Here is a 14,094-nt window from a genome sequence, read left to right as displayed (position 1 = left end):
ACACTTTCTTCTTCTTATTATTATTAGTGGATTAGATTAAGACATGCTTAATTCCTATATTAAAATATTTAAAATACAAAATTAAAAAATTATACAGTTATAATTTCCTATTCGTATTATAGATTAAAGTTTATATTGATTTATAAAAAAACATGTTTTACAAATCATAAATTAAACATTTATATAATTAATTAAAGAACTGAAGTTGAATTAGATTACCCAAAGTTTTTATAAAAAATTTCTCTAGGATAAAGGAATATAACAGAACATTAAAATATTATATTTAAACTTATATATAAATAACTCATAAATAAATATTATGAAAAATTAGATTTGTAAACTTTAAAACTGAACAAATATTTTTACATAAAAAAATTATAACATATAATCATATAAAATAAGAAATTATTATAAAGTAATTATGACCATGTGTCATATAAATTATATTATATCTATATTGCATTTAAATCATTTAAAATTCTAATATTTATCTTGCACTTATTACCTGTGTCAAAGTTTAATCAATATACTTGGCATACATTATGACCATGTTAATTATTAATTTTGAATATCAAATACATACTATAAATATGATTTATGTATATAATATTTAAGAAGAGGGATGGTATCAATAATTTCATTGTTATAGCTTTTAAAGCGAGCAATAAGCGGACACAAGCTCATGAATTAGACATAATAACCTAATCTATCTGTACTTGTTTACAACACTATTATTAAAGTGGAAATAAATGAAGAAATGTAGGTCAAAAATGGGTAATAACACCCCTTTAGTTTATTCTTGGGTTTGGCTGTTTTTCCAATTTAATTAGGTAAATAAACATAGCACAGTCAGTATTAACTATTCCACTATACATCACCTGGAATGAGATTCCATTTCAAACTCATATCCTTTGAGTATAGAAAATCATATGTACAGTAATTAATTTCTCTTGTATACCAAAAAAAAAACTTTTTTGAATTGCTGTTATGTCTCCCTCTCATTAATATGAAAGGACAATTAGCTTTGAGTAACCATATGTTCCCCTATACGTAATATCATATTTGAATTCAAAACTCGATGAGCATTTTTATTTTCTCTTATTACATATTGAACTGACCACATTCTTACTTTTATTTTGATTTTAAATTTTTAAAAATGATTCTAATTGAGCTATATATAGCCGATCACATTATATAAGACATCCAGAGAAGACTAGCTATGTATTAAAAACTACATATACTATATATCAAATATTACAAAATATGTTAATTAACTGAGTGTTATTTGATTAAGAATACTAGTTATTCAGTTTCATGTATTATATTATAATATTCTACTCATTGTGTTGTTGGCCCGATCGATGATAAATCATTGAATCCTATAGCGTGTCTTTAGTTTTTAAATAGATGCATATAATATATACATATAGTAAAATAAAATAAAAGAATGACGACAAGGAAGGCCAATAAACTAAGAGAACATATAATATGCATTTCACAAACGTCATATAATAATAAAAGATATTATTCATGATGGGTAGATGAATGAAGATGCCAAATTGTTCTTTCAATAGAAAAGCCGAAGCATATTTGATACAATGTCGATACTTTTTTTTTTTTTAACAATGTGTGCAGTAATTTAACAAAAGAACGCACAAGTCTTGTACATTAATTTCGTACGTTTCATAGATATTTAAATGTGTGCAGTAATTTAACAAAAGAACGCACAAGTCTTGTACATTATTTTCGTACGTTTCATAGATATTTTGTGTGTTTGTACTATTGTTATTACATTATGTTTTTCCATCATAGCATTTGATATATATATTTTTTTTTTTTGAACTTCATAGCATTTGATATTGCACACATAAATACATTATGTTTTATATTTAAGTTTGCTATATATTATAGTACTGGCAAGAAAAAATTCGAACGTTTAGTCAAAAAATGAAGCAATTTATGGGTTTATTACTCAGTATTACATTACATAGTACTAATTCGTACCATATGTATAACTTTTCATGTTAACTTTTGGTTTAACACGAATCGTTTTTAAAACATATAACAGGGAAAAGGGAGAAGGGAGAAGGGAGAAGGGAGAAGAATACTATAAAAGGGAGAAGAATAAGAATTGAAAGGTTTATTCTTCAAAAAGAAAAAAAAATCAATTGAAAGGCATAGTCAATATTGAACCACTTGGACACGGAACGCAATACGTACGCTGGTGGGCTCGCTCCTCATCGTCAATTCCCATTTCTTTATTACATTTCTAGAAGTTGCATTCAGTTTTTTTTTTCTTTTTTTAAAAGGCCTTAGTATTGATAAAAGAAAGTACGAAGATACATAAGAAGAAGAAACAGAGGTTACAGCTTTTAAGAAAAAACAGAAAAGGTGAGAGATATCAACATCGAAATTAGCTCCAATGAGAAGATTACCGAAGCAAAAAAAAAAGTGGAGTTAAGCCACAGACCAGAAAGAGACGAGATCAGTTCCCAACTTCCTTCCAGAATTCTTTAAAGCAACAGCCTTGGACCTTGAAATACGAATGACTCCATCAGATATTTTGGAAGGGGGGGACGGTAGTTCCTAAATGAAACCGAGAATTCCGCTCCTTCCAAATTTCATACAGACATCTTTGCCATATCTGCAATACAACCAATTTGTGCTGTCTATCCCCAGAGAAAGCCGACAGCCAATCAATAACACTTTCCCAACTTGTAGGAGCATTATAAACGCGCAAGCGAAGCAAAGCCGCTCTCCAAACCTCCGCCGAGAAAGCACATTCAAAAAACAAATGATTCCTTGATTCTTGATGAGTTCCACATAGCAAACAAATCCCTTCAACATCTAGTCCCCACGATAATAGTCTGTCCATTGTGGGATTGCGATTTAACATGAAGAGCCTAGAGTTTATGGCATGTTTAGGAACCGCTGCTGGGTGCCACACCATAGACGCCCATGAACATGGTTGTTTCCTCTGCCTTGTATAGTTCCAAATTTCCTTTGAAATAAATTTTTCCCTAGGAAGACCATCAACTCTCCAGATAATCTTATCATTCCCCTGGTTCAGAGTTATGGTATAGATATAAATGTGTAACTGCACCTGTCTTTCGGAACGCAGTTATTAACCACATCAACGAAAGAAAGAGTAGTGTCGGACCGTGCACAAAGAAAAAAAAAGAGTAGTCTCGGACAAATATAAGCATCTATGCATATAGTCAAAGTCCAATCAATCTTCAGGTTCTTACTAACACTCTACTTACTGCATCTAATGATTAGTTTCTGTTACATTTTAGAACTCGTATAAAAACTTGTTCTTGTTACCGATTCATAGATCCAATAATCTCGTATTTATGTTGGATGTTCGGGAAAATGGCCAATTCCCTCATGAACTTAGCTCTCCAAGTTTATTCACACATGATTTATTGAATCAAGTTAGAAACCACACGAACTACTTAATTTTAAAAAATCTAGCCATAAACTTTTGAAATATGGTCAATTACACTAAACAGTAAATAATTTTGGTTTGATTCCTGACGTGGTTCCTATGTGGCTGCCACGTGAGAACCTGGTTTAAAAATCGATCAGATCATTAAACGACGTCACTTTCAATCTTTAAAGGAAAATATGTGTCACAAGGGATTCGAACCCTGGTCAAGGTGCGAACTTTATAGAACTTGTTCCATTGGACTATTAAGTTTTAACGTACATTACATATTTAAACAATATTTTAATGCAAGTACCATTCACGTTTCTGGTACTTAATGCGCTGTCGTAATAAAATATCTCCAGTGTCGTTCAAATTTTTCGGGATCGATGCTCTTTATTATGTCTTCACCGACTAACGAGAATATGTAAACTTTGGCTGTTTCCCGATAAGGATTAAACCTCTGAGCCATAGCCGTAATAGCGTTTACATCGTCGTCTATAGACCATCCGATTTCTCCGACGATTCAATAAGCCTTATTTGCATTGAATCTGTTTTTCTCCAATGGGTAGATGTTAAAAGTAAGGGATGAAAACAGACTCAGCAAGGAACATAACGATGGAGACTATTAAACTCTTAACGCTGATAAAAATAGGTTAAAATAGCGTTGTTATTTATACCAAACATTTTTTTTTTTGGTCAAACATTAAAAAGCCAAACATTAAAAAGCCAAGTAGCTCAGTGGAACATGTATACTAAAGTCGGCCCCTTGACATAGGTTTAAATCCCTTATAAGTCGTATTTTTAAAAACAAAAGATCGCAAAGTGATGTCGTTTTAATAATCTGATCGATTTTTCAAACCAAAATAAACCGGTTTCTCACAGGGCAGGCACATAGGAACCACACCAGCAATTAAATCAAATTTATTTACGGTTTGGTGTAATTGACCATCTTTTAAAAGTTTATGACTAATTTTTTTAAAATGAAGTAGTTCATGTGGTTTCCAGCTTGATTCAATATATCGTGTGTGAATAAACCGGGAGAACTAAGTTCACGGGGGAATTGACTATTTTCCCTATTTACGCATAAACATCTATATTATTAAAACAGAAGTACCTTTTGGCACTGTTTGGAAACATGAATAGCAGTATAATCGAGAATTGTTTAGAAACATGGATAACAGTAAAAAACAATAATGTTTTTTTAGTAATTTTATTAATATAATTACATTAATTGTCTTTTTATATTTCACTCAGTTTAATAATTTCATTAATTATATATACTACATTAACAATACATCACATCATTAATTATATTACCATAATAATAATATTGCATATTTTTCTTTATTAATTAATCAACATTAACTTTGTGCCAATTATAAAATCAAAAATTTAAAATTATTGGGTTTTGTAATGGTTAAACGTTCGATTTAGTGTGTTTTACTAAATATTTTTTTTAATTTTAGTTTCAATCGGTGGAAAATTACGTAGCCGAAAACATAATTCAAAGACATGTTTTTGTGAATAAGATAATAACTTAAATCAAAATAATAAAAATGACATTTATCGTCACTTAATTTTTCACTTCATATAATTAGTTTACTAAATAAAAAAACTCCTTCTATTTCAGTTAGACATGAACACTGGCTATCCATTTATTAGTTTATAAAATCAGTTAGGCATGAACATTGGCTACCCATTTAGGTACATATTGTTTTATTTGGTATTGTTTTTTTTTGAAATGAGACCCCGCTTGAATATTATAAATTTGTGTTTGAGTTTTTGAATTGGGTCTTTTTGGGTCTGGATGAGTTCGGTTCTGATGTATATGAACCTAAAAAAATCTAAATAACAAATGTATCTGATACGAGTTCGGATATTTATACCAAAAATAACCATCTTATCCGATTTGGTTCAGATCTTTTGAATACAATTAGTTATATTTTGATTCATCTAAAATATAACTCTAATTATGAAAAATAAATATCAATGTATAAAAATGTAAGAACTAATACTCGCGCGGGTGCGCGGATCATTCTCTAGTATGTTTTTAAAAGGATTACAGCAATTTAAGAAACAACGAAATATTCTTATTTACATGAAGAGGTATATACATGCTATAAGGGACTATTACATCTCGATGTGTCTGAAATTTCAGTACACCAGTAAAAGCCTAGGTACGGTACATTTTATGATTATGAAAAAAAAAATTCTAGATAAGTATGTATTGATAAATTGAAAGGAAATCGGGTTTTGAAGATATTATAAATATGAATCTAAGGAATGTTAAGTTATTCATTCTAATAATATACAAATTCTAAATGAGTATTTGCCTCAATACATTTTGATCGATTTGCTTTCTTCTGGTCTTTGATTTGTGTTTGTTCGTAACAACAAGGATATATACAAATATGTAAATATGCTGGCCATATGATTCATTTCAAAGCAGTGTTTTTAAAACCGGACCGAAAGCTGAACCGAATAATTTTTGGGTCACAGTTCAATATGGTTCGACCGGGTCAAACCTGGTTCAATAATCTCGTTTAATATGTTTTTAGTACATAAATCTAAAAGTAATGTTAGTAAATATGATACATAATTAAAGTATAAATGAATTTCAAACATAAAACAATATAAATATAAACTAGTTTTATGTTTAAATGGATGGTTTATAGATTTTTGATAGCTTAAGTGGTTTTTATCTGTTTAATAATCTTGAGATCCAATCCGACTACTTGATCGGTTCATGGTCGAACCAATTTTAGACCCAACCCGTCTATGTAAACGGTTCATGGTTGAACCCATCGGGTCGGTCCGGTTTTAAAAACACCGTTTCAAAGTGAATTATTGGTTTTGTAAAAGTGAGTGGAACCAAACCGGTTCGGCTTTCATTTCACGAACCAATTGCTGTATATCTTCCTAATAATTAAAATACTTTATTTCCCTTTATACAAATTCAATTGTTCTTCCTATTTTCTGGTATAATGGTGCCTTTAAATTGGAACCAAAAATAACATTTACATAATCTAAACCTCTTTATTTTACAAAACCCAAGCAAAAGCTTTTTATTAGCTACTATGAACAAAACAGAAAAGATTAATGCCTGATTTAGTCTAGTTAAAGTCATCATGAATCTTTCTTTTGTCACACTTAGAATAAGTTCTTAGCTAATCAAGCAATCAATAAAGCCGACTGGATTGCCTCTTCAGTGTCCAGATGCTATAGTTTTTTTGGGTGGAGAACCAGATTTAGGTATGGCTTGGTCCATGACCAATTACTTCTTGTTGGAGACGCAGAGAATATGATTGATAAATAAAACATCATGGCAGCACAGTCATATCACAGTACTAAAAGCAGGATATACTCATCAGCTAGGGTGTCAACTTCCTCCAATTTAATCAGCCAATCATAAAGTTCTCCAACACCACGTCACTCCTATGAGTCGAGTAACTTATGTGGGCTACATGTTAAATGGCTCATCATTAATGAGCCCAAAAGAACTCAAATCCTGTCACCGTCGTCCCGACTCTTCCACTTCATTTGAATCGATTTGACTCGCTACCAATTTCAGTTTTGTGTATTAATCACCAGATTCACCACCCACTCCTACTCATCAAATAACATTCTTGAATCATATATTCAATTTTATTCTTCACCCAAATTCGTTTCTTTTTTTAAAAATCAATGGATTAGCGATGCAACCAAAAGCGTACCCCTCGGCCGCGTGGATCCCGATACTGGTAACGACGGCTGAGCCACAGAAACAGCCCAATCAGGTTCAAAATTGGATCAACGTCCTTGATCATTTGTTTCATTTGATAGATAAGTTTACAGCAATCAAAGCATTGTACCAAGTTAAGCCAAAAAATAGTTCTTATTTGAGAGTTACGATCTTTGCAAAATTAATCTTTTATTGATCTGCCTCTTCTACTTCTTCTGTGTAGGCTGGTTCTGAACAAGAAGATATTAGACATACAATTTCTAGAGCTGGCATCTCGACATGGCGCTGTAACTATTTATTACCTTTACTTATGCCAGTTTTTTTATAATTGGGAAAAGTTACATTTTTATCTCATCGTGAACCAACCTGTCTAGCAGGGGAAGAATGTCAATCAACAGAACGTAAATCAACGGAGATCACCAGATGATGTTGAAAGGTTTGCATTGTGGCTGTCTATTAGTTTAATATTTTTACAATTTTGGAACTAATCTATTTTATGATTGGAACTTTTTTTTAGGGAGGCTAGAGAAATGGTGCTTAGTCAAATATTGTTTTCCCATTCTCTCGAGAGAAGTATGTCCCATCTAAAATGGTTTGAAGTCCATCTACTTTTTCCTTTGTTCTTTAGTGAGTGTCATCGAGATGATGCTAATCTTCCGGATTGTGGTAATGTATTTTTTACTATCGCTGCTCCTGTTTCCCTGTTGGAACCTTTAAAGAGTGCCTAGAGGATGTTATTTTGAGGGCTGCTCAAATGGAACAGATAGTTGAGAAGGTAAGAATCCAGTCACCTTTTCATGTCATAGTTCACCATTTTTTCATATCATCAAGTTTCTACCCAGTTTCTCTGGTACTCCACACATCTGAGAGACATTGCATTACTCTGTTTGTTTTCACAAGTTTGTGAGGAGCGGCTTAATACTGGAGCGGTTTGTGATTTATGGGATTACTTTCCATCTGTGTCAATATTTATGATCTGGCACAATCGTTTTGTTGGTTTCTTATTTAAGCTACTTATGCCCTTGAAACATAATATACTTGGATGAATAAATTTTCTTTTCAGTCTTATCTTCGTTATTCTAAATCCCTGGTTTGCATCTCTGGAAATTAAGATTATATTTCTGCAGGTACTGATTTGAGTGATACATTGATAGATTGGATGGGAAAGGACATACTCAGTATATATATATATTTATTATTTATATACTTCCGTATGATACATCTCCTTTTGTTAAAAGCTATAAAGATATATGTACCTTTACGACTTGCCATCGTAAGTCTTTCCATTGATGTTTGCTTCATGAGTCTACATTTGTGTTTCCTTTTCAAAAGCTTAGTTCATCGTAAATATAGTTTTTATCCTTCATGAATAAATTTTAACTCTCACTTATTTATCTGCTTGGCTTCGACTGATTCTATTATTATGTAAACATGTAGTTTTTCCCAGATTCGGGTTACATGTCAGTTGTACAAAGTTAAGGAGACAACAAGGTCATGGTTTCCGAGGGATACATTTCTGCACCATTTGGAGATAATAGCGCTTCTTCTTCTACTGCTGAATATACAAAAGACTGCAAAAAGCTTTTCCTGTAAACCAGAGTAATTTACCCAAATTTGATTCATCTCAATTTGGTCAATGGGTCTGGCTCTGAAGGTGGTTCAAAGAAGCCTGCTGAGAATGGATTTATGACATGAGGTGGATGTAATAGCTCAAGCAGTAGAGCATGAAGACAATCATGGTTATTTCTTCGACTTTTGAATCGCGTGTGTGAGCACTTTGATCTTTTTTATTGGTCAAGCACATTAATCTTTTCTTAATTTACACATTATTGAGAATTGAACAAATTTGGAGGGGACAATGTCAGTAGAACCTGATGTTAAATTCGATTATCATTCTTTGCTTCGTTCAAGCTGTTGAGTAGATAAGGTATTTGATCATTATTTTGGGTAAGTGAAAAAGATGTGGACGCATAGGCAACCTAGAAAATCGTTGTCAAACTGTATACTAATATGTATTTATGTTTGACTCTAGGCATTGAAGATGAAAGGAAGGTCTTCAAAAACACCACAGAAGAAGTAAGTCACAAGATTCAAACACCACAGAATAAGTAAGCGACAAGACTTGAAAGTGGCGACTACAATGTAAGAAGAAAACTAAAGAAGTATTTGTAATGAGAAGATTAAGAAAGTTTCTACGGTTTGTGTGTCCCTAAGGATTCAGTTTGATTTGTTTTGTTTTCGTTACCAAAATGCTATTATCATACTGGTGCATTTAGTTAAATACAAATAGATAGACCGAATAATATTACTTCAAATCAACATTAGTTACTCAAAGCTGACTTCAGCTACGTTATGTATATAACAAGATAAGTTTTCATTGGGATCTAAAAATATAATTTTGTACAATATGATTACATTAGATATATAAATAAAGACGATTTTATACTATTCCAAATGTTGATTATAATAACTAAATTCAATTTGACAACAATATTAAAGTGAATGTTTGATTTTAAAAACTCATAAATCAAACTAAAAATATACATTTACTTAACTAATTTTTAAGGGATAAGTGTATGTATTTTCTTGAACCCTCATATCATATTTGAAGTTTTGAACTGAAAGTTATTCATGTGTCATACATATTTGATGTTAAGAGATTTTTTTGTTACAATTTAGATGATGTTTTCAATTTTTGATATAAAATTTATTATTTTAAGCTATATGGTTATTCTGTAATTTATTTTTTTGGATCGGTCTAACCAGCTAGAGCAACTTTAATGGTTGAGTTCCTAAATCACGTATCTAAACAATACATTACTACTATTTCATTGAAGAACTAAAGTTAAAACTAAAAAAAAAAGTTGCACCAATAGAATACAGACACACAAGCATAGAAAGTTTAGGAACGGTTCTAAAAAGTCTTTTATTAAGAAACTTTTGATCAGTTTTTAACTTATTTTCCTTTTTCTAATATTAAAAATCTTAAAAGCTCCACCTCCTCATACACATGTTGGAGGTGCTCTTACAATATTGAATCATTATTTGGTTCAGTTTTTTAACATTGAATTAATAAATTATTTTTACTTTTGTTCACCATCCCATAGATATTTTAGATAGATGTAATATATGTCTAATACATATCATTAGATGCAAAGATATTTGTATAAATTCGCCCGGACAAAATCCCTAGTATGACTAAAAGAGTCTTACTCCCAACAAAAATCTCTTGCAAAACCATATAATCTTTCAACTATTTTCAGGATTAACATTCAAAAACACGGCTGTATATATCTTCATCATAACAATTAAATCTTTTTCTGCAAACAAACAAAGATTAATAAAAGTATATTGATGACATATCCAATAGTATCCATATAGGGTGATGATAACATCAATAGGCCACGTCTCAATTCCAAAGAGCTCTTCAAAAACAGAGAAACGTGTCTACTTCACTGGAAGTTTCCCGGACATTTCTTTCTCTGTAAAAATATTAAACCATGAGAGACCTCGTCTTCTTCTTACAGCATTCTATCCTGAAGATCACTGAAGATGCCAGAGGCAAAAGTTCCAAGCTTCTTCTTCGTTTCGCCTGCTATGTTCATCACCGACGAGATATCTTGTTGCGCCTGTGTCAAGAAGATACCAGAGCCCAAACAGGTTAAAAAATCTGAAGAAGAAGCAGAGATTTAGCAAGTAAGGATCTTTATTACCTGGAAAGAAAGCCGGTTAATGAGATCAGTAGCAGTTATATCAACATTGGAATAATCATCTTGGCCGTGACCGAAAAAATCAGCGCTTGATATAGATGCTGAGCCCTGCAACATCCCACAACGGCATTAGAATCATAGGAATGAGAATGTTTTCTTGCGTGGAACGTTACTCACTGAAAACTTCTGAAGAGTAGCTTTTGATTCAAGATCAGCGTTTTTGTTCTGATCACCAAAGTACTGAGCAGAAGAGATGGACTTTGCGTTTGTAAACTTCTTTCTTGCTTCATCTGACTCTTCAACCTAGTTAAGAACACACAAAAAAGTTTAGAAAACGGATAATAATACTATTTTTCCTTTCTGAGAAAAGCAATGGCTTTACTTGAGATTTTGAGGAGTTGGAGCTTGGTTTCCTGGGGTAAGAACTGTCCATTCCAAAGTCCGAAAAGAAGCTGGAAGACTTTGGTGGAGCAACATGGCTAAGCACTTGAGTTCCACCAACGCTTTGTCCTCCAGATTGAAAGTCGTCATTGTACTCAAATCGAGACGCATATGATGATGATGAACCAGCTGATGATTTGCTTCCACCGTTATTAGTTAAAGACGCAGCAGGAGGAATAACGGGTGCAACTTCTTCTGGTTTCTGCTCATAGAGATTTCCCGTTGGCTGCATAAAAAAATCAGATCTTTCAATCAGAGCAAAGAGAACATAAACCTGAACCTGAGGACTAACCTTAGTAGTAAGTTTCCTAGCACCAAGACCACCAGTTTTGCCCATTCTTTTAGCACCAATGGGTTTCTTAAACGTACTAGGCACAGCTGTATTAGAAGCTTTAGGCGAAGAGGTTGCTTCATGTTCCTCGACGGAACAAGAAGAAAGCCCATTAGATGCTTCCGCAGCAACGGGAGATTCAGGTAGAGCGTTATTAGCAGTATCTTCTTGTGAAATGGCTTTGGCAACTTCTTTAGCAAGAATCTGGCGATACAAATCAGCAGCTCTCGAAGTGTACTTAGCCTCGATTTTGCCACCGTCGGTCCATCCATGCTGCTTGAAGAAGACTTGAGCGCGGTTGTTGCCACCGAACATCATAGTCCTGAGCTGCTCAGGGCTCCACGAATCCAAATTCGTCGATCTACACCATAATGAAACATCTTGATAAACGTAATGTGGCATGACCCAATTAAATACAAGAAAGAGGTTATATAGTATATGGTCAGTCTCATTCGAATAAAGGTCAAAACTCTCATCTTGCATTTGTTCAACCTCATGCTACAATTTTCAGAGCTCTAAATCTAAGCTTGGACATCAGAGCATGCCTTGAGATTTTGAAGGCTGTAAACGATTTAATAAAGATTTTAATTATTTTTTTATATAAATTTGGGAGCCTATGTGTGTGTAATTTTCTTCAAAAAATGATTCATTCCGCTTTGCCCAAAACCGGCTATGCTGGGTTTGGACCCCAACATTTTGAACCGGAACCGACTCAAAAATAGCCGACCAAACTTGTTTAAAGAACTAGTTAGGTCCAAATGTCTAAGACCCGGAGAATTTGGACCAGAAATGACTCGACCGGAATGTCCATGCCTATCTAAACCTATCAAAGGCATCAAATGGTGAAGAATAGAAATGGAAACCTGACGAAGCTGATATGAACACCGAGACTGCGATGAGTAGCTGAGCAATCGATGCAGAGGAAAACACCGTATGTGACAGATGCCCATGTCGGATTCTTCGCACTGCAATCGAAGCATACCTACACACACACACAAATCCAAAGATCTACTCAAACAACCAACTCCCAGATCTACAACATTCGCGATCCATCAGATGGGAGAGAGAGAAACCGAACCTTGTTCTCAGATTTGGATTTCAGTTTTCTGAATACAATGTTCTTGTCGGTGAGATTGTCGGAAGAAGCCATTAACGAGTTTTCGAAATCTAAATATTGTTTTTTTTTAAGCTTCCTCTTTCGTCTTCTTCAGATCAAATTTGATGAGACGAGTCACATTTGATGGAAACATTTTGATCTGACGATACTACCCTCACTAGACTCTACCAGTTACGAAATGGCATAAAGCTTGGTGCTGTTGTTGTGAAACGAGACGCTGTGCGTAGTTCCGTTCCCAAAAGCAACATGGATGGTAACTGACCAACCAACCCCTTTTATTATTCTTTTTAATCATCTCAAGTCCACATTTTTTTAATTAAGTATATTAAAAGAATTATAAATGGAAGGGTCAAAATTTTGTTACATTTCATGAACTTCAAACTCCAAACTAGTTTCTATTTTATATATTGGTTAAGATCTATTATACACACACACACATATATATTTTTCATTAATCTCTACTATCCCAACAGGTTATCAAACTAGCCTCTCTTCACTGTTTCCATTGGAGTTTACAGTACACTCTTCTATTTCACCGAATACAACAATCTATATCCTTCGTATTCACATAGTCGAGTCATACTGCATACATAAGCTCTCTTTCACAGTTCCCATTTCTGTGCAAATCAATAAACCAATTGATTACACTATCACACTTATTGAAGCCAATATCCAGCGTGAAGCAACATCACTTTGAGCCCCAATGGAGTACAGTTTCGGTTGAGAAACACACCTACTCCATGGTACACCACTATTCCATTAAGAAAGTCTTGATATGCGAAATCTAGTTTGAGAAAGAAAAAGTAGCGGCCCAAACTTAGTGAGCCGAAAAGTGATAGGCCCAATAAAACTAAGCTAATCTAAATTTGATTTTGTGTACTTTAGTGCGATTCCAAAAAACGTCACTGTACAACAGACACCAAGGTTTCGTCGGATATACGCAGAGAGAGCCCAACATTTTTGGCATTTGTTCTCACTGAAAAACAAAGCAAGATTTCATTTGGCCAATCAAAAAAGAGACAAGAGACCCGACAAATAATAGAACGTAGAATATAATGTGTTTGCCCAAAAAAAAGAACGTATAATGTGATATTTTTAGTTAATCTTTTTATAATGATTGAGTTTTTACCCTCTCCTCAGCGCGCCACGTCAGCGTTTCGTGGACCCCACTTTTAACAAGAGTAAAAAAAGTGTCAAGCACATGGTTCGAACCCGGGTTATTGAGATATAAACACCACCATTTATACCATTAAAATAAATGATACTTTATACATTAATGGCCGAAACTAATATATATTTATGAAGGTCGAAAATCTTTGCTTCTTCGGTTTTTTCTGTGGGTCG

General features: G+C 33.2%; 1 protein-coding gene across 1 annotated transcript; it reads right to left on the bottom strand.

Moving 5' to 3' along the window:
• Window positions 1-10,393: 10,393 nt before the first annotated feature.
• Window positions 10,394-12,994, bottom strand: LOC106391862 (probable ADP-ribosylation factor GTPase-activating protein AGD8). The gene is made up of 7 exons (XM_013832588.3): window positions 12,712-12,994; window positions 12,497-12,615; window positions 11,595-11,994; window positions 11,244-11,528; window positions 11,039-11,164; window positions 10,865-10,969; window positions 10,394-10,780 (listed from the first exon to the last, which is right to left on the bottom strand). The coding sequence occupies exons 1-7, from the start codon at window positions 12,781-12,783 to the stop codon at window positions 10,673-10,675; spliced, it is 1,215 nt and encodes a 404-aa protein (XP_013688042.1). The 5' UTR covers window positions 12,784-12,994; the 3' UTR covers window positions 10,394-10,672.
• Window positions 12,995-14,094: the final 1,100 nt, after the last annotated feature.

Source organism: Brassica napus, chromosome C1, assembly GCF_020379485.1.
Source record: "Brassica napus cultivar Da-Ae chromosome C1, Da-Ae, whole genome shotgun sequence".
Lineage (NCBI taxonomy): Eukaryota > Viridiplantae > Streptophyta > Magnoliopsida > Brassicales > Brassicaceae > Brassica > Brassica napus.
This window is presented reverse-complemented; position numbering and strand designations above follow the sequence as displayed.